The following is a 19,282-nucleotide window of genomic DNA, read 5'->3' as shown; positions in this document are numbered from 1 at the left end:
CCCCTGCGCCTCTCCCTCCTGGCCTGTCACGACCACCCCTAAGGCCCGCGGCTGCGCCTGCTCATCCCCTGCATCATCACCACTGTTTCCCTGCCCTTGTCCCTGCCGCACCACGCCGCGTCGCGCCATGCCATGCCACACCACTGATGCCACTCCGTTCCGTCCCATTCGCCATGTGATATAATTACCAACAATCATGACCCCTTCTTCGGGCGATCCATGTGATTGCAGGTGGACTCTGAGGGCCGCAAATTCGGCAAGTCTGTCGGTGGCGCTATCTGGCTGAGCGCTGACAAGCTGTCTCCCTACAAATTCTACCAGGTGGGCCGTGCTACGGCATGCACCTGCACACACACACACGCGCGAACACCCCCACACACCACACGCACGCCCGCCCGCACGCACGCACGCACACGCTCGCGTGCGTGCGCACACACATACACACTCGCGCGCGTACAGGTATGCACGCGCTCACACGTATGGACACACACGCATACACACACATGCGTACACATGCCTGCGTGGGTTTGCTGGCCGTACGAAGCCTAGACTCTCGAGCGGGCATGCACACTCTCAAACCTGCACGCCGCTTCTCCTGTACAAATACGCTCCCTCACGCCAGTACCTGTTCGGTGTGACGGATGCTGACGTCATCAAGTTGCTGCGCATGCTGACGTTTCTGCCCCTAGAGGAGATCAAGGGGATCGAGGAGGCCATGGCGCAGGTGAGGGCGACGCGGCAGCAGTGCGCTTTACTGATCATGCTGTGTTTGCTTTCAAGAGTTGTGGAGGGAGGTGTGTTCGTGAGTATGTGTGCGGGATGGGGGAGGTGGTCAATGGCAAGCGAGCCGATTTCCCCATTGGGTCGGTGCAGGGTTTGGCAGGGACGTCGAGGGCCGGGCAAAGGCACCCTCCTTCCCGGCTGCTGGTGCTGCTGCTTGGGAGCGCGTGTTCAGAGGGCAATGTGCAGCTGCTGGGCTGGTTCAGCTGCGAATGGCAGCTGCTGGGCTGCCCTCCTCATCCATGCTCTGCTATTATTTGCAGCCGGGCGCCTGTACTTCCCCCCAGGACCCTCAAGCACATGTCATGTATGCAGGCCCTCATTCACCCTAGCTCCTGATCCCCCCCTCTCAACACGACCATCCCTTTCTCCCACACCGCAGCCCGGTTACGTGCCCAATACCGCCCAGCGGCGCCTGGCGGAGGCCCTCACCGAGTTCGTCCACGGCCCCGAGGGCCTCGCCACCGCCCTCAAGGCGACGGAGGCGCTGCGGCCGGGCGCGGCGACCGAGCTGGACGCGGCGACGCTGGAGGCCATCGCGGGGGACGCCCCCACGTGCAGCCTCAAGCGGGAGCAGGTGGGGGTTATCCGTGATCGGGATCCCGGGATCAAGGTGGTTCAGGGGTGGACTGTCTGTCCCTGCCTGGAGCTCAGGGTCGATGCTTGTTTACGCTTCGGGGTTGGTGCGTGTGGAAGGAGGGCTGGCCACGAGGAAGCTGCATTCTGACCACTAGGCTCATTGCGCCATGACGGGCCTGCGTCACGGCAGCGGGCGCCCTCTTATCGCGCCGGGCGCGCCGGCTGGTTGATGCGTGCCCTGGCATCTGTCATTCTGCTTGATGACGCATACAGCACGAAACCCCCCAACCAGCCCCGGCCGCCGCGCGCCGAGCCCTTCCTATCCGCCCTGAGCGCCCAGCCGCCGCTCATCATGCGTGACTCATCCAACTGACTGGCAGGTGGAGGGGCAGCTGCTCGTGGATGTGGTGGTGGCATCAGGCATGCTGCCCAGCAAGGGCGAGGTGAGTCATGGGCCCGCCGCACGGCAGAGCAGCCCTGCAGCCGTGCAGCTGCTGGCAAAGGGCGGCGGACACGCGGCCGCGCCCTGTGCGGACGACGCGCTGTGAGCCGTTGCGACGCGCAGTCATCCTCAACGTCGTCGCTGATTTTTGCTGTGCCACCCTGGCTAAACCGGTTGCACGCTGCACTCACATGCGAGCGCATGCACGGGGGCCGACACAAGCGCATCACATGCTTGAGCAACCCCCAGCCGCACCGCTCGTGCATTACAAGCAGGCGCCTCCCCCCACCATTTGCACAACACAACCCCTTCGAACCACCCCGCCAGGTGCGTCGCATGGTGAAGAACGGCGGCGTGTACCTCAACAACGCAAAGGTCGCCGACGACAAGAGGGCGCTGACACCCGCTGACCTCATCGACGGCCGCCTGGCGCTGCTGGCGTGCGGCAAGAAGAACAAGATGCTCGTCAGGGTCGAGTGACGGCGCAGCAGGATCTGCTGCGGGGTGGAGCGGCACCTCTTGTAATACACACGCGCGCGCTTGATCGGATCCCCTCGCTCTATTTGTGGTGTGGAGGGTGCTCTCAGGTCACAGGGCAGCCGGTGGCCGCACCTCGCGCTGCTGTTTCTGAAACGCGCACGCCGGGACGCATCGGGTCGCGCCGGGTGGGAGCTGCCAGCTGCCACAGCGCCCGTGGCGCGGGGCCCCCTGCCGCACGTGTTCTTGTGGTCGCTGTTTTGGGGCATCGCCACGTCCGACGGAAGGCAAGCACCGCAGCACCGCTGCTGGACTGCGTGCTGTCCGGCGCATGTGGCGCTGCAGTCCTGCAAATCGATGAACGACCCACTGCCGCTGCAAATGCCTGCAATTCAGCACAGAACGCCTTGCCGCTGTCACCCCTGTCACTGCGACGGTCCACACATATTGCCGTCACCCACACCACATCCGGACCAGCCGTCACTGTTATGCATTGAGGGGTCGACTGGATTTGTCAGACAGCCAACAACAGATCAGATACTCTCTTGCAAAAGCTCTGAAACGGGGCAGGTTACCAGGCAAGCCGAGCCAAAAAGGAAGCGCCAGCAGCTGCCAGCGACCGCGAGGAGCAAGGGGCGGCCGGCGTATGTGCGCGGCGGCGGAGGACCATCAGCAGCCAAGGTCGGTGGCGGGGAGGGAATTACCCCATGCCACATGTTTAGCCCGCCCTGGGCCGGATGAGCAGCCAATCGTCGCGATCGGCCGCGGGCACCATCCACGCGCCGCTCCCCGGCAGCTGCTGCACGCACGGCGTGAACGGCGACGGCAGGTGCAGCCACGCGGCGGCGGCGGCGCCGGCGCGGCCGGGTGCGGCGGCCGGGCGCTGCGGGAGGGTGAAGCGCGCGATGTGGCGCTCCTTCCACCGGAAGAAGTGCTTTGGGCGCAGCAGCGCATATATGTGGTCCCTGAGCTCGTCGTTGGTCACCAAAACTCCCTTCTCCTGTTGGAAGGATTTGTTGGAAATCGCAGGGATTCAGAGTGCTTGAGAGGATTTCTTGCCGCCGCCAAAACGAGCGTGTGGTGCCGCTCCCTGCTGCGAGAAAGTTCATTCGGCGCCCAAGTGCCTGGCCAGGCTCGTTTGCGGCCCGGCGACAGCCAAAGCGCGCGCGCCATCGCCCGCCCCCCTGCTAGCCCATGTTCTCACCCCCGCTCGGACGGCCGCGTAGAGCCAGAACCAGTCATCATGGCAGTCCCGCGGGGTCACGTACAGCCGCCGCTCCCGCTGCAGCCGCAGCAGCCATGCGGCGTCGGCGTCGGAGGGGTCCCTGGCCGCCACCTCCCGCCGCTTGCCGCTCGATAGCACCTGCGCGCCCCGGGGGCCGTGTTTATTTAAAAGGATTTCGGATTTTGGATCATATTACAGCGCCCCGCGGTCGCCTGATGCTGGAGCCGCGCGTTTGGAGGAGTGATTACGAGGAGAGGCACAATCTTGCCGGCCGAGGGGCCCGCAGGGGCGGCCGGTTTGAGGGGCGCGGGTGGAACCACCACAGAGGCCTCAAAGGGGGATACAAAAATGGAGCCGGTCATGAAATGTGAGTACTTCTTGGCTCTACCCTGAACCCTGACCCCATGCTGACGTGGACGGTCCAGCCAATGAGTCATGGATGCAACACCTCATGCGTGTCCAGGGCGGCCGCAAGAGCCCCCCCTTTCCCCCCTGCAACCCACCACGAGGGGTCGGAGGTCTGGGAACCTGAGCTGAACGGCATCCCACACGGCCCGCACCTGTTGGTTTGCCGGGCGATGGGAAAATAACAACATGAGTTGGGCGGGCGCGGGCGGCGGGCGGGCGTCCTCGGCATGCCGAGGGATGGGGTTGGATTGGGGCCTGCTGATGCGCACTGCTGTGGCGACCCCCTCGAAAACCAGGCAGGCGGCTGGCTGGTTCGCGATGCATTTGCCGCAGCGCGTCGCGGCGCGGACAAGGCGCGTGATTGCGCCGCACCGGCGGTAAGTGCAGGTGGCCAGCCCAGGATGAGGGTGGGGGCGGGGGCAGGGTTGTTGGCGCATGTCCGCACCTGCCCGAGGTCGAGCGTGTGGGGTGGGTCGTGGCGGCCGAACAGCGCAGCGTTGGCGCCGTCGATGATGGCTTCGTAGGGCCCGTGGCAGGACAGCCAAGCCTCGAAGTCCCTTTGGGGTGGGTGGGCAGTGGAGAAAAAACGGCATGGGATAGGGGCGCCGGCAGGCAAAAACGGGTCGGACGGATGGGTGTGATGACCGCGCGGCGATCCCGGCTGGAAGCTGCCAGAGCCTGGGTGCTGGGAGACAACGCGCGCCGGCGCCTGCGAGACCCTCGTAAAACCGGCTGAGCGCTCGGGGACGGGCCATCTGGCTTTTGCCTTGCCGCGCCGCGCCTCGCAGCGCTGTCGGCCGCCCACCTCCGGGCCTGCTCTGTGCCGTGCCGCGCCGCCCCCATGGCATCGAATATGGTGCCCAGCAGGGACTGCCAGCCGGCGGGCGACAGGTCGATGCAGCCCAAGGGCTCGCCTGCGGGGGTGAGCGCGCGCCGTGAAAGTGCACTCGCGGCTCACGCTCACGCGCGCGGGCGCAGCAGCGGCAGTGCCCCGGCCGCGGGCCCAGGGGCGGCTGCATCGGCCTGACAGGGTTGCAGTGACCCTCAAACTCACCACCACTCGGGGACTTGACAACACATGCACCCAGCCAAATGCAGCCCCGGTGTGCCATCGCAGCAGCATACCAAGCCGCAGCCCACTCACCCGCGTCTGCACTGAAGCCGGAGCGGTCCACCGCCACCCACCGCGCCGCCTCCCACCCCACACCGCGCCCTGCCATGGGCCCGCCCTCCGCGAACGCCGCCGCCGCCCCGGGCGTTGCGAAGAAGCGCTCCACCAGAGCCAGGGTCGAGGGCCGCAGCTGGTTGAGGTCGGCCTGCATGCGGCCAAGCAGGGCGGCGAACTGCGCGTAGCTGCCGCCCCGCGCCACGGCCTCCAGCAGCAGTGCGTACTCAGACTCTGGGGGCGGAGAGGGAGGGGAGGGGGCCTTGGTGTGGGTGGCTGGCGGCGGGGCTTGGCAGTCGTTGCGTGTGCATATGCATAGGGGCAGCTGACTGCGACCGTCACCATGGTACCCCGCAACGCTTTTTCCATTGAGGAAGCTGACCACAACTCGTACTGCGCCCCACACCTTGGTAACTCTGCCCCCACACAGGCCCATAAACCCCGCTCCCCCATGACTCACCCGTCAGGTCCAGGTAGTCGCGCCCCAGCGCCGCCAGCTCATCAGCAACCGCCAGCGCCTCGTCAGCGCGCCCCGCCAGCGCCAGACCCACCAGCGCTGGCTGGAACGTCCGCAGCCGCGCCACCATCTTGCCGCCGCCGCCGCCGCCGCCGCCCCGCTCCGCCGCCACCACCTCCCTAGCAAAGCTGAGGGCAGCGTCTGGGTCGCCGCGCGCGGCGGCGGCGCGCGCCAGGTGCGTGAATATGGTCTCATCAGGGGCCTGGCCCGCAGCCTGCATCTCTGCCCACAGATTGCCAACCACCGAGAGCCCCTTATCCTCTGAGATCTCATCTGGCTGCCTGCCTTCCGGGAGCAGGTCGACTGCGGCGGCGCGGGAGCGGCAGGGTAGGTACGATCAGCACCCAGGCGCAAAGCCGAAGGAGGCGGCGGCGCGTGACCAAAGGCTGATGAGAGCTAGGGTCAGACAGGTGCAGCTGGCGCCCGCCCCTGCTGTATGTCTGTGAGCCTGCCCATGTGATAAACCAGAACCCTGCTGCAACAGCCAGCCCATGTGTTGACCTTGCATCCTGGTTTATTTGGACCCTGCTATTCCATTTTGCCGACGGACTTTGACGGCGGCACTCGGCAGCACTCCTGCAGGGGCAGGGCGGGCTCACCTGCAGGGTTGCGGGATGCCTCTCTGATCGCTGCCCTATCGATGGCTGCATAAGGGATTTGGCAGGTCAGCCAGCCGTCAGGGTCGACATCCTGCCGCTCCTGCTGCTCCTGCTGCCGCTGCTGCTCCTGCTGCTCCTGCTGCTCCTGCAGCTCCTGCTGCTGAATCTGATGATGCTGCCCTCGTGCCAGTGAGGAGTGGGCCGCCGCGACAGGCGGATTCCGCAACCCCTCCTCCCCCCACTCCTCCCACTGCCGCATCAAACGCGAGTGCCGCCCGCGCTGCGACGGCTGCCGCCGCTCCGCCTGCCGCCGCTCCTCCTGGCGCTGCTCCTCCCGCCGCTGCTCCTCCCTCCGCCGCTCCTCTCGCTGCCGCTCCTCCTGCCGCCGCGCTGCCTCTCGCGCGGCGTGCCGCCGCCGCACCAGCAGCTCCCAGCCGTCTTGGCCCGCCATCAGGCTGAGGATGGTCGATGACGTCAGCGGGGGTACGGGCTTGCCCCGAAGCTGCCGCAGGAGGCGGTACAGCGCCAGCGCCTCCCCGGCGCAGCCGCGCTTGGCTGCCAGGTTGATGCCCTGCAGGCACTTCGCTTCCTGCAGGAAAGGTAGGCGCCAGGGGCACGGCGACTCATCAACTGGTTGAAACGGCTGCCTTGCACGCTTGCCTGTACTTGCCCGCTGTATGCATGCCTTTACGAGCCGCAAGGCTGCGGCCCACAGCACCTCACTCTTTTCAGGCCTGACATGGCGGTTGCATGGAGGTGTGTCGTGCAGCATACAATCAAGTGATGCTCCCAGCCTGTCTTGGTTGGTCAACCTTTTACTCACTGGATCCTTTGTTGCCGCGATGCTCGCCACTAGCTTTTCGAGGCTGCTGCCTGCATGCGCTTGCGGCTCCGCGCCGCCCCACTGCTGCTGCCAGGGCTGCGGCCGGCCCGCCCGCATCCGAGACGGCGGCCGCCGCGTTGCATTGTTGCTATGAAGCCCGTCGGCCGTGGCGCTGCTGCAGCTGCGGCGGGGCTCGCGAGGCGCGGCCGCAGCCGAGGCGGTGTGGGCAAGCTCGCCCGTCGAGCATAGCCCATTGGTGCTGCTGCTGCAGGCGGCCCGCTGCACCGGCCATAGGTGGCCTGGATACAATTTGGAGTACCGCCGGGCTGTTGAGAGAGCCTGCGGTGGGCCTTCCCAAGTGGTCCCCGATGTGCAGCAGTGCGGCGGCGGCAGGGTCACTGCTACACCGCTGTCAACGGTGCCTGCAGGGGTGCAGGCGGCAATGCAGGCGCTTGAAGCAGATGCCGAGGAGCGCAGCAGTCTCTGAATGCGACCAACGCTGCGCATAGAGCTGGTGCTGTACACAAGACTATAAGTTCTGTCACCGGTGGTGACTTCGTTTAGCGTGCAAGCAATGCGTATGCTTAATCACTCTATAGTACAAGGCAGGTTGTGAATATGATACAATAACGATTGTCCTGTTTGATCTCATTTACGATCACGATCAGCAATCTAGGCCAGCTCGTCGGGGCTATGTGCAGGCTGCTGTTCACAGGGCGAATCAACAGCGCTGCAGCCCCATCTTTGATTGTCCAGCGCGCCAGGGGCCTGGGCGGTCTGGCAGGCGGTGCCGGCGCCCCTGGCGCGGTCACCGCGGGACATATAGCAGCGGCTCTTCCTCGAAGAGTGAAAGGCAGAATGGATGGCCTTGAAAAGGAGCCTATTGTCAAGAGGTCAAGGCAGGCGGCAGGTGCGGGCGAATGTAGCGGCTCAGGCGATCGCCGCGACCCTGCTTCCGCTGCATGCAATCAATGTACTCAACAAACCTCTCCGATTGTGCGACTCCAACACGCCTCTGTAGGCGACCTTCAATTGAAGCAGCCCTTCAGTAGCGAAGCCGCGGTCGCGGTTGACCGGCCGGCTGCAGGTGCAGGCGTGGCAGCTGGGCAGGAGCCCGCCGTGCCCGCGGCACCGCCCGCCAACGTCGCAGTCGCTGCACCGGCAACCGGCATTGCGAGTGACAAGGAGCTGGCACAGCAGCCACAGAATCAGCAGCAGCAGCAGCAGCAGCAGCAGCAGCAGCAGCAGCAGCAGCAGGGTCGCAAGCGTAAGAAACGCGAACAAGATCCGGTGAGCAGCGGCCGCGTGCTGATCCATGTTTGCTGAAAGCGGCACGTTTCCACCGCCCTCATGACCGGCTTTGCTGCGGCTGACGTTCCCACACCGGTGTGCCAGCGTCCCCCTCATGCATCCCTTTCCTTGCAGCACGTCGTGCCGCAAGCGCAAGCGTGCCCCCTCCCAAACACCAGCCACCCTCTGAGATGCCGCCGCTGCCGCCGCCGCCCCCTTGTCACGCCGTTCGCCAGGCCTTTGCGTACGTGCACGCGATCCGGATGGCCGCCAAGACGGGCAACCCCCACGCGGCGCTGGCCGTGCACGACAGGATGCGGGAGCTCCGCTTGAGGCTCAACCTAGGGGACCTCTCGACACTCATGCAGGTGGCCGCTGGCTGCATGCGCCCGCCCCGCCCTCGCCGGTTGGATCCGCTGCGCTGCCGCGTGGCCGGGGCGCTTTGCCGGTTGGATGCTAGCGCAAGCCAGCGCAGCAAGCCCAGCCTGTTTTTCTTGTCGTTGCCTGGGCTTGCAGGCCTGAATCGCCTGTGAGTGTGAGCATCTGGCGTTTCCCTCCGCACCCGCTGCACCCCGCGCCGCGCCGCGGCTGCAGATATGCACGGGCCAGAACGCCTGGGAGGGTGTTGCGCGCGCGAACCACGTGTGCCGCCTTGGCGAGGGCGCGAGCGAGGCAGAGGGCTGGCTGCTGGAGCAGATACCATTCCCCGTCAACACCACCAACTGGGTGGGGCCGGCGGGCGAGAAGCCCCAGACACCATCCATTGGTGCGCGGTTCAAAATGGCACAAATGACAGCCTGCGGCCGCTGCTGCTAGGGCCCGGGAGCACCTGCATTGCCAGCTGCGTGGCGGGATAGCCACCACTTTGCAAGGCCGCGTTGACCGGCGTTTGACCGATGTTTGACCGACGCTCGCAGCCGCAGCAAGGCGGTCAGGACGGGCGCCGTCTCTCGTTCTGTGGATCCCAGAATACTAGACCCATATGCTTGGATTCCATGCCAACCAGATCGCATGCCAAGCCACGCGCCCCGGTTGCTTTCCCCACTGCCGCAGTGGAAACGGAGGGATGGGAGGTGCGGGAGCGCAGCCAGGAGGAGGTCTTGGCGGCAGTGGATACGCTGTGGGCGGAGATGCAGGCTGCGGGCCAGGCCCCCGACGAGACCATTCTCACGCACCTGGCACGCGCCGCCGCCGCGCGGGGCGACCCAGACGCCGCCCTCGGCTTTGCTAGGGAGGTGGTGGCGGCGGAGCGCGGCGGCGGCAGCGGCGGCGGCGGCGGCGGCGGCGGCAAAATGGTGGCGCGGCTGCGGACGTTCCAGCCGGCGCTGGTGGGGCTGGCGCTGGCGGGGCGCGCTGACGAGGCGCTGGCGGTTGCTGATGAGCTGGCGGCGCTGGGGCGGGACTACCTGGACCTCACGGGTGAGTCATGGTGGGTGGGGGCTGCGCGCGTGAGAGGCCGCGAAAGTAGGCGACCCGGGGGTACGGCCCAGCAAGATTGTTGAGCAGCTCGCCGTGCGCAACGGTATCACGTTGCGAGGCTCCACCATAAAGGTCGCAGTCAGCTGCCCCCATGCATATGCACACGCAACGTTTGCCAAGCCCCGCCATCATCCGCCCACGGTACCCCCTACCTGCCTCCCTCATTTCCCCCAGAGTCTGAGTACGCGCTGCTGCTGGAGGCCGTGGCGCGGGGCGGCGGCTACGCCCAGTTCGCCGCCCTCCTCGGCCGCATGCAGGCCGACCTCAACCAGCTGCGGCCCTCGACCCTGGCTCTGGTGGAGCGCTTCTTCGCAGCACCCGCGGCAGCGGCGGCGTTTGCGGAGGGCGGGCCTATGGCGGGGCGCGGCGCGGGGTGGGAGGCGGCGCGGTGGGTGGCGGTGGACCGCTCAGGCTTCAGTGAAGACGCGGGTGAGCGACTGCCACATGGCATGGTTGATCCGTCGAATCAGCAGCGCTGTCATGTTTGCCAACGCTACAATGGCAGAAGCGAAAACGAGCCGTTGTGCTGGGTCAGGCCCGACTACGGCACATCAGGTGTCAGCCGTTCGCGCCCGCCTGCCCGCTGCCTTGGCGCTGTCCCCCCACGCCTTCCCCCCCGCCTCTACTCGCAGCAAACCTCTCACATTCCAATCTGCTGCCGCCGCCCATTGCAACGGCGGCTTTCCTGCACCGCTCCACCCTCTCAGGCGAGAAGCTGCAGCGGTTTGACTTGTCTCAGGGCGAGTGGGACATCTTTGCCGAGTCGATCGCCGGCTTTGCGCGCCAGCACGAGCGGCGGACGGACGCGTTTGACAACTTCAAGCAGTGGCTGGCCAGGTGGGCAGGGGCGAAAGTCCCCCTTGTTCAGGTGGCTGCCACCCCAGCGACAGCCGCCGCTGCTGCCCATCCGCCGCGGCTGTGTCAAATGGCGCGGCGCGGGCTGGGGTGTGCGACGCCCGTGACGCTCATTCCGCTGCAAGCCGCGCTTTGCCCCTGCTGTGGGGTCCCTTCCGCCCGGCCAGCCCGGCGGCGTCCCTGGTGTGCTACCCCCTGCTTGCTTGCCTCAACCCCACCACTGCTGACGATAGCATCATGTCGGGACCCTCTGATGCTGCAGGAACGGCAAGCAGCAGCCGTACGAGATATTTCTGGACGGCGCCAACATAGCGCTGGCCGGGCAGAACTGGGAGGGGGGAGGGTTCTCAATGGACCAGGTGGGGGCCGCTTGGGTGGGGGTCACATGGGTGGGGGTCACATGGGCGGTGTTTATGTGGGCGGGGTTTGCAAGGTCGGGAGTTCCTTGGTTTGGGGTCATTTGCCCGCGCGGCAGGTGCACCTGGCACAGGGAGCGGGGAGGCATTGCGTGGGGCTAGGGGGAGGGGGCCCTGGGCAGGTGCTCGGCGTGGCGGCTGTGGTCCACAATGTGATGGGCTGCAGAAGAATTTCAAGCCGTCAGGGCCGCACCAGGGCTAGGAATGCGGCGCAAGACGCCGTAAACTTGCTCACCAAAATCACCCGGCGGCAACCGTCAAGCCGAACTAGCACCTGACCGCTTCCTGCACTGCTGCCTTGCCGCCTGCACCCCACCCCACCTGCGTCCTGCCAGGTCAAGGCGGTGTGGGACATGCTGGCCGCCGCAAACCCCGGCCGCCGCATGCTGCTCATCTTCCACGCTGGACGGCTAAACGAGATCAAGGTCAGCCCCGCAACCCAACTACCGTACTGTACAACTGTTGCTCACCCCAGGCCCCCCTCGCCTCGGTTCTCCTGCACACGCCCCATCTGATCAGAGCCCTCTGATCAGATGGGGCATGTGCAGGAGGACCTCCTCATCCTCACAGCCGGCCCAGACAGCCGGCTGTCTGCTGCGTGTTGTGGCGCCCTGCGCGTCTGCGACTGCAGCCCCAGACCGCCACTCCTGCCGTTTTGACGCCGCTGGCATTCGACGCGTCATGCCTGGCAGGCGCGCCACCATGCGTACGTGCCGTGGGTCGACAAGCTCATTGCTGACAAGGCCATGTTCGTGGTGCCCCCCGGCTCCAACGACGACTGGTACTGGCTCTATGCATGCGTCAAGGCGCAGGCAAGCAGCCGCGGATCACTGCCTCCGGCCGGTCCTGGCGGCTTGTGCATGCCTGCGGGGAGGCTGGCCCCAGCGCAGCTGTTGTGGGTGCCCCGCTTGTTTGCCTGGCGCGGGCCCCTGTGCTGGGCTCTGGACACGCCTGCCTGGACGATGGAAAACTTTTCTCATAACCAGCAGTTTATGCCATCACCAATCGTCTGCAGGGAAGCGGCCTGTTGGTCAGCAACGACGAGCTCAGGGACCACATCTGGGCGCTGCTGCGCCCCAAGCACTTCCTCCGGTGGAAGGTGCGCCACATCGCCACGTTCACCCCCCTGCACAGCGGCGCCATCCGGCTGCACCTGCCCTCGCCGTTCACGCCGTGCGTGCAGCAGCTGCCGGGGAGCGGCGCGTGGATGGTGCCGGCGGCGGAGCGAGACGAGTGGCTGCTCATCCGGCCCAGCGCGGGCTGAGGGCTCGGCGTTGGACCCTGGCCGCTTTCAGCAGCTGCTGTGGCACCTTTGTGTCATGCAGAGCGCCCAATCTGGGTTTGACTCAGTTTGTGAATTCTCTGCAGCCTCATGGTTGAGATGGCATGCGCAAGGCTTGCAGCTTTAGGGGGCGTGCGGCCTGCTCGACGGGGATGCTGCAGTTCGCTGTTGAATTTGCACAATTCATAGAGCGGGCAAGCAGAGCGGGCAAGCAGAGCAAGCAAGCAGAGCGCGCAAGCAGAGCGGGCAAGCAGAGCGGGCAAGCAGAGCGCGCAAGCAGAGCGGGCACAAGTTCATCGACCCAAAAACAGTGGCATGCATTCAAGTTTGTACTGCAGACAGTCCTATTCGCCAGAGGTAGCCCTTCCAGGCGCTTTTCAGCTGGTGGGCATGTACTTCCGCCGCCAAATGCTGGCTCCATTTCCGGCTTCGTTTGTTGCGTGTGATGTGCGCTAGTCCAGATTGCGCAGATCATGAATCACAGCCCCATGTATGCGATTGACCTCAAATGCAGAGGTTGACCAGCGGTGCGCTGCCACGCAGGGGAGGATTGAGAAAGCATATACACCTTGCACAATCAGCATTGCCGGCCATCACGTGTGTCTTTGCGCCACATTTTGGGTTCATCAGTTCAGCGCAGTTGTCGCCTCGGCACAATGATGACGTCCGAGGAAGGCATCGCACGCTCCCTTGGACAGCCTGGTATGGGCCGGCCGCATCATATCCACGCGCTCTGACACTGAACTGTCTGAGCATGTTGTCTCTTTTGGTGATTGCACACTTTGCGGGCTCGTAACGCGTCCTGCTCGACAGCCACGTAGTCGCGGGCTTTTACAAGAATTGTCGCGTGTTCAGCCACGACAACGCCTCTACAAATAGTTTGAACAGCATCACGGCCTTTCCGTTTGCGGGGTGATCATCCGCGCTCCCCGCCGATACAGGCCGCGCATCTCAAGCAGCGAGGGAGCTGCCCACGCACACTCGTGCGATGCGCTATGTGCAACGCAGCTATGCAGCAGACCTCCTCATCCGCTTCGCACTGTCATGGTTTTTGGCCGCCACTACGGCGGCAGTCACCTTCACATACGGGCGCCCCTCGCCCCCCGGCAGCGCGCGCCGCGCCCTTGCTTGCCTGCCGGCCGCCTTGCTGCTGTTGTTGGCCGCGCCGCCGTTGGTTCTTGACCGGGAGAGGGAGGCCATCGCAATCACGCCTGTGGTGGGCGTCTTCTCGCTCGCCGCCTTCAAGGTGCGGTGCCAAACCAGCCGCGTGGCGGCAGGCTGGAGTCGGCAGTTGCCAGCTGCGGCTGCTGGGTGGTTGCGCTGACGTGGCGGGCGCAGGAGTGGATTGCAGGTTCACACCACCTACATACGCGCCATCCCGCGTGCGGTCCACTGAGCCTTGCTTGCGTGTTGCTGTGTCCACGCACCAGCCAACCCAGCCAGCAGCCACATCGCCAGCTGTCGGTTGAGCGATGCGCCGTTCATCGCCGCTTGCTTTCTCGCACTCGCCACGCGCACGTGCACCTCCGTCGATCCCCCAGGTGCTCGCATTCGCAATGGGCCGCGGCCCCCTGCAGCACGCGCGGCTCCCCAACTTCCAGCTGTTTGCGGCCGCCATGTGCCTACCGGTCATACCCCTGGATGGTGGGTTGCAACTTTGTCGTTTGGTGCGGGAGAGGGAGGCCAAGGCCACCGGCAGTGCGTCCACTCGAGGCAGCAGCAAACCTTCGTCACTCCTGCCGCCTGGGTGGCCGGCTGCTGGCGCAGCGTGCATCAGCCAACACCCTTTCACCTGGCAGCGGGGCCTTGCCATTTTAAGGGGCCTCACGAATACAAGGCTGCTTCTGAAACAAGCCAACTGCAAGGCTGTGCATCCAACCTCGCCCAGCCTCGTCAACTCAGACCCCCCTCCTTGGCTGGTTGACGCCGCGCCCAGTTTTCAAGCTCAGCGGCGGCCGGCGCGCCGCCGCCGCCACCGCCGCGCCGGCAACCACGGCGCGGGCCTTCCTCTTTTCATACTGCCTGAAGGTCGCCGCCGCGGTCTCGACGGTGGCGTTGACGTACGCCCCGCAGCTGCCCCGCCTGGCGGTATACTGGCTGTATGCCCTGACCCTCAGCATGTCCGTGGGGGGCATCTGGGACGCCTACTGCGCGCTGGCCATCGCCGTTTTCGGCCTCCAGGCGCGTGCTCGGACGCTGGTTGGGCGTGCTCGTCGGATCCGTTCAAACGCTTGCATGATTGCGGGTTGTCGATCGCGCACGCGTGCCGCCCTGTCCCGGCACGCGAGCGCTTGGGCGTCGTTGTGTGCGCTCCAGCTGCGGGCGGCAACTGTGGTAAAGCACAGCCCAACCCGCCGACGTCCGAGGCCGGCTTGCTGATACTTTCGCGCCGTATTCGAAAACCGCTGTGCGTGCGCAGGTGGCGCACTCTTTTGACGCGCCCTGGCTCAGCACCTCCTTTGCAGACTACTGGAGCAGGTAGGTTTTTTGGGGGGGAGGGAGGAGGGGGGCATCAGGAAAGCATCCGCGCGCGAGGACCAGAGGGCCACAGGCGCGGGTAAGGACATGAAACATTCAGCCCCAAAGCATGGGCCCCGCCAGGGTGATCACATGTGAAGGGTTGGGTTGCTCATGCACATGTCGGCAGGCTTTTGAATCGCGCGTGTCCCCCTAAATACGCGCCCAACCCGGTTGCCCCGCGGCGTGCGCCGTGCGTCGCCACTCAGGAGGTGGAACCTGACAATCAGCTACATGCTCAGGTGGGTGCGCGGAACGGCCGGAGCTTTCAATGGCGACACGCGAAGTTATGAAATGTGCCAGTGCTTTAAGGTCATCAAGGCCAAGGTCAGCAGAGCAGAATTTGGCTCCCACGGCTGTGGTGCATGGTCTGCTGGCCCATTGGCCGGCTGGTGCAAAACGTGTTGCCTTCAGGGGCACCAAGCATGGTGGCCTTTGCAGGCGGTCAGCTGATGGTCCCGCAACTATCACTGGCATACATTCCAGGGTGCTGGTTTACGAGCCGGTATTGGAGGGCCGCCTTGTCCCCAAGACCGCAGCGTCAGACGCCGACGCCCTGGGCAATCTGCAGCCGGCCCCGCCGCGGGCCGCCGCTGCGGGCGTGCGACCCGCCCGCCCGCGCAACGGCGGCGCCGAGGCGCCCGCGGGGTGCGAAGAGGGCGCCTTGAGCGGCGTCCCGGCCGCGGTGGGGGCTGCGCCCGCACCGGCGGCCAGCGGCGCGTGCGGCCGCGGCGATTGCACGCCCAGCGGGCTGTCTGGCGATTCCACTTACGGCCTGCTTGGCGGCGGCAGCAAGGGCGCGGCGTCCGACCCTGATGCGAAGTCGCGCGGCTATAGGGGCGCCGCCGTGGCGGCGGCAAGCGCGGCGGGAGGGGACGGCGACGACGGCGCAGTGCGCGGTGCGGAGCTGACCGCCTGCGTTGGGGCGGCCCTCCGCCACCGCACTGCTGCCGCCGCGGCGCGCCACGAGCTTGCCGGCGGCGACGGCCGCGGCGCCACGCGCGCCCCAGCCCCCGCCAAGCCCGGGCGCGCGGCGCGGCTGCTGCTCCGCCGCGCGGCGGCGCTGCAGGCAACCTTTCTGTTCAGCGGCCTGTGGCACATGCTGATCTGGCGCAACCACCACGTGCCTGGGCACGGCTGGAGGTGGCTGGCTTTCTTCTCAGCGCAGGCGCCGGTCATTGTGGCGGAGGCCGGGCTGCGGGCGCTGTGGCTGCGGCGCTGGCGGCTGCCGCCGCCGCCGCGGTGGGCGAGCGTGCTGCTGACCAACTTCCTCCTCATCGTCATCGCGGGTGGGTGGTTGGTTCCAAAACAACCGTCTCTAACTGCTCTTGGGGAGGTTTTGGGTTACAAGCATCATCCCAGTTCAACAACACATGCACCTGAACAGGGTGGAACAGGCGGGTTTGATTCGATCAAAGTGGCGGGTTCACCACAGTCGCACAAACGCCGTGCTTGCGGCCTCTTCCCGGCCGCCGCTGCGGTCAAGACTAACCAAACAACTGCATCCGCCGAATGCCCCCTCGCAGATCCGCTGTTCTTTGGGCCCTGTGACTCGTCTGGCATGTGCCCGCGCATGATGGAGTCGATCAAGGGGAGCTGAAGTTGTGCGGGCCGCCGGCCCTCGCGCAGGGAAGCCGGGTGTTGAGCAGCCGCCGTTTGGGGGAGGGTCTGTTTGCACCTCTGCTGCGGGTCGGCTCGGGGTTTGGGCCCAACCGCGGCCTGAGCAGCAGCGGGGTCGGCAAGCGAGGTGCATGCGGACCTGGTTCAAGGATCAGGTTTTTTGTTACAGTGTCCCACGGTCGCCCGCTTCCAAAGCCATCCAGGCTCTACATGGATTGGACTGTCAAGCAGCAGCGTTGTGTGACTGGGATTCGGGTGGCTGATACCATGAGGGTGTGTGCGGCCTCAGGCGTGTTTGGATGCAGCACCGTTTCTTTCGTGGCTGCTGGCGTTCGGCAAGGCGGCAGCGCTGCCGGCGTTTGGCGAGGCGGCAGCGATGCTAATCTCCACCTACCTGACCCAGCATGTGCACTCTTTTTTAGTAACCAGTATGTGATCGCTTTGGTCAATCGGTCCCCTTACTTCAAGAACCCCAAAGGAACCCCAAGAGGATTGGATTTAAGCATGCATGCTGTAGTGTACAGCAGTAGTGTACAGCAGCCCCTCACCTACCACACAGCAAAAAAACTCTCCGATATTGGTCTCAAGAGTGTCAAGATGGGCGATTCGATGCCAAGTTTGTACCTGGTTTTCATGAGTCCAAAATGTCACGACGCGTCATGATTCGCGTGCTGTCTGCTGTGCACGAGCAAACCGCCGGCTTTGGCCTGCAGCAACGCTCTGGTGACGCGCTGGACGTGCTGGAGCAGTTGATGATGAGTTGATGACACACAGCCCGCTGCTGCCCGGCCTGGCTACGACCATTTCCCGGCCGACTGGAATGGGTCCGGGGGCCGGCCCTGGTGTGCCCGGCACGCCGGTTCGCGGGCTGGCTGCAGGGTTCTGGGATCAGGCACGTACGGGGCCGGGCACCCGGACCGTCATAGGGACAAGGCGTACGCATGCAGGTGGTCGCCCTGTAGTCATCCTGTAACACTCCTAATCACAACCCTAATCCACCTCCTTCCAGCCGCCGAGCGTGGGCTGGGTGTTCGAGTGGTGACATGCGCTGGTCGTTGTTGTTTGGAAGGGGAGGAACACCCCAACAATACCCACCAAATTGCATTAGTTGCAGCAATGCTGTGCACTTGCAAGGGCATTGCGGCAGTCCCAAGGCCAATCAAGACGATGGCAACATCGGTGAAATCACCAACGATGCATGGTGACATCACCAGATCGACCAGCAGGTGACCCGTTCACTTAATCACGGGCTTCCAATGGGCCAGAACAGCACGAACGGAGCAAAAGCGCCTGTCGCGCAGGTGATTTATGTTTAGTGTATCTACGGATACCGGTGGCGCGGGTACGGGCAGGGATACCCCACTCGCTTTGAGCATACTGCTGCTTGCCACATCTGCCGTGTGCGGTGTCTACGGTGGTGACCACTCTGGGCGCCCCACGGTAATCGCCATCGTTACTGCACGCATGATACGACGGATTTTCGTCTAGAAAAGCAAATTAGTAACCCGCATCATTGTTGTCAGCACCACCTATGACCACGCGGTTCGACAAGGACCCCCCTCCAGTCATCCAGAGTCCACAAAAACCACTTTTGCGCACACGGGTGGAACAAATCTTCTTTCCTGATGAGATTAAATACCCATTTTGATATGCGCTGCTTCACCCGCACACCCGATCCCGATTTGAGTGCATGATCTCGCAATCCGTGAGGAATGGAGCATGACTTTTTCAGCTCAAACTGATCCTAGCAGCATGTTAGCTGCTATGACGCTCGTTCATCGCAGGTGAGAACTGGCGGGAGTCAGTTCACCGCCCCAATCACACTGCTGGATCCCCACTTATCGATGCACCGCCACGCCTCACCCTTCCCACCATCGCGTCCAAGGAGGGGTTATTATGATACACATAAGTATGTGTGAAAAAGTTGCATGCTAGGTCTGGCGCCACTGCGCACTTGCAACGCTCGGTGCCACTCACCCACACCCTTTGCCAGTTCTTGTCCAAACGTGCTGCGCTGTTTCGTTGAAGCAAGCATCTTGCTGGGAGAATCCCCATATAAGTTCAGGAGACCAAATATAACATTAAAAACGTTGTGGCAAAGTACGGGCCAATACAATTGATGGCCAACATGCATTATTGGCGCTGCCCAACTCCCCGCTTGGGCGACGCATGCGATGCAGTGAGTGCGTGCGTCACTCCACTGTGTATATGCACTGCCATCGCCACATGTCCTCGGTGGAGAGCTTTGTGCAAGCTCAAATAAGAAAAGTGGTCGCCCCAAAAGCAGCCCACAAACACTGCCGCTGACAGCGATTGCCGCCCGGTCTGTGGAACGGCTTGCAAAGGCATGCTCACCACCCTCGTCTTGACGCACCCCTTGCTTTGCCAATCAATGCAGTATGCAATATGCAAAAAGCAATGAACCCAGCGCCGTCACATAACCCCCTCAACAAGTCTAATGTCACCAGCAGGATTGAGGCGCCCAGCGCCAATCAACCCCATCAAAACCTATTGACACCAGCAGGATTCAGGCACACAGCGCCAATCAACCCCATCAAAACCTATTGACACCAGCAGGATTCAGGGCGGCCAACCAACCCCATCAAAACCTATTGACACCAGCAGGATTCAGGGCGCCCGGCGCCAATCAACCCCATCAAAACCTATTGACACCAGCAGGATTCAGGCACCCAGCGCCAAACAACCCCATCAAAACCTATTGACACCAGCAGGATTCAGGGCGCCCGGCGCGACTGCAAAACGCCGTGACACCAGCAGGATTCAGGGCGCCCGGCGCCAATCAACCCC

At 64.5% G+C, this 19,282-nt stretch overlaps 4 protein-coding genes across 4 annotated transcripts; 3 read left to right on the top strand and 1 right to left on the bottom strand.

The window, feature by feature from the left end:
- Positions 1-667: 667 nt before the first annotated feature.
- On the top strand, positions 668-2,281 carry MNEG_5452 (tyrosyl-tRNA synthetase; the record flags this gene model as incomplete). The annotated part of the gene is made up of 4 exons (XM_014046074.1): positions 668-724; positions 1,163-1,357; positions 1,740-1,802; positions 2,129-2,281. 4 exons carry the CDS (start codon positions 668-670, stop codon positions 2,279-2,281), a joined length of 468 nt encoding a protein of 155 aa, XP_013901528.1.
- Positions 2,282-2,996: 715 nt separating this feature from the next.
- On the bottom strand, positions 2,997-5,813 carry MNEG_5451 (Pentatricopeptide repeat-containing protein; the record flags this gene model as incomplete). The annotated part of the gene is made up of 7 exons (XM_014046073.1): positions 2,997-3,278; positions 3,483-3,641; positions 4,007-4,063; positions 4,357-4,468; positions 4,717-4,825; positions 5,056-5,310; positions 5,537-5,813. The coding sequence occupies 7 exons, from the start codon at positions 5,811-5,813 to the stop codon at positions 2,997-2,999; spliced, it is 1,251 nt and encodes a 416-aa protein (XP_013901527.1).
- A 2,060-nt stretch (positions 5,814-7,873) lies between these two features.
- Positions 7,874-12,319, top strand: MNEG_5450 (Pentatricopeptide repeat-containing protein; the record flags this gene model as incomplete). Its single annotated transcript, XM_014046072.1, has 11 exons — positions 7,874-7,925; positions 8,037-8,305; positions 8,542-8,673; positions 8,900-9,071; positions 9,359-9,724; positions 9,959-10,213; positions 10,492-10,621; positions 10,902-10,998; positions 11,391-11,480; positions 11,748-11,855; positions 12,071-12,319. The coding sequence occupies 11 exons, from the start codon at positions 7,874-7,876 to the stop codon at positions 12,317-12,319; spliced, it is 1,920 nt and encodes a 639-aa protein (XP_013901526.1).
- A 1,574-nt stretch (positions 12,320-13,893) lies between these two features.
- MNEG_5449 (hypothetical protein) lies at positions 13,894-16,454 on the top strand (the record flags this gene model as incomplete). Its single annotated transcript, XM_014046071.1, has 6 exons — positions 13,894-13,981; positions 14,274-14,503; positions 14,757-14,815; positions 15,064-15,096; positions 15,341-16,143; positions 16,381-16,454. The coding sequence occupies 6 exons, from the start codon at positions 13,894-13,896 to the stop codon at positions 16,452-16,454; spliced, it is 1,287 nt and encodes a 428-aa protein (XP_013901525.1).
- Between the last annotated feature and the right edge of the window lie 2,828 nt (positions 16,455-19,282).

The sequence above is a fragment of the Monoraphidium neglectum genome, assembly GCF_000611645.1.
Source record: "Monoraphidium neglectum strain SAG 48.87 unplaced genomic scaffold scaffold00813, whole genome shotgun sequence".
Classification (NCBI taxonomy): domain Eukaryota; kingdom Viridiplantae; phylum Chlorophyta; class Chlorophyceae; order Sphaeropleales; family Selenastraceae; genus Monoraphidium; species Monoraphidium neglectum.
Note: the sequence above shows the minus strand (reverse complement) of the source record. Positions and strands in the feature narration are given on the sequence as shown.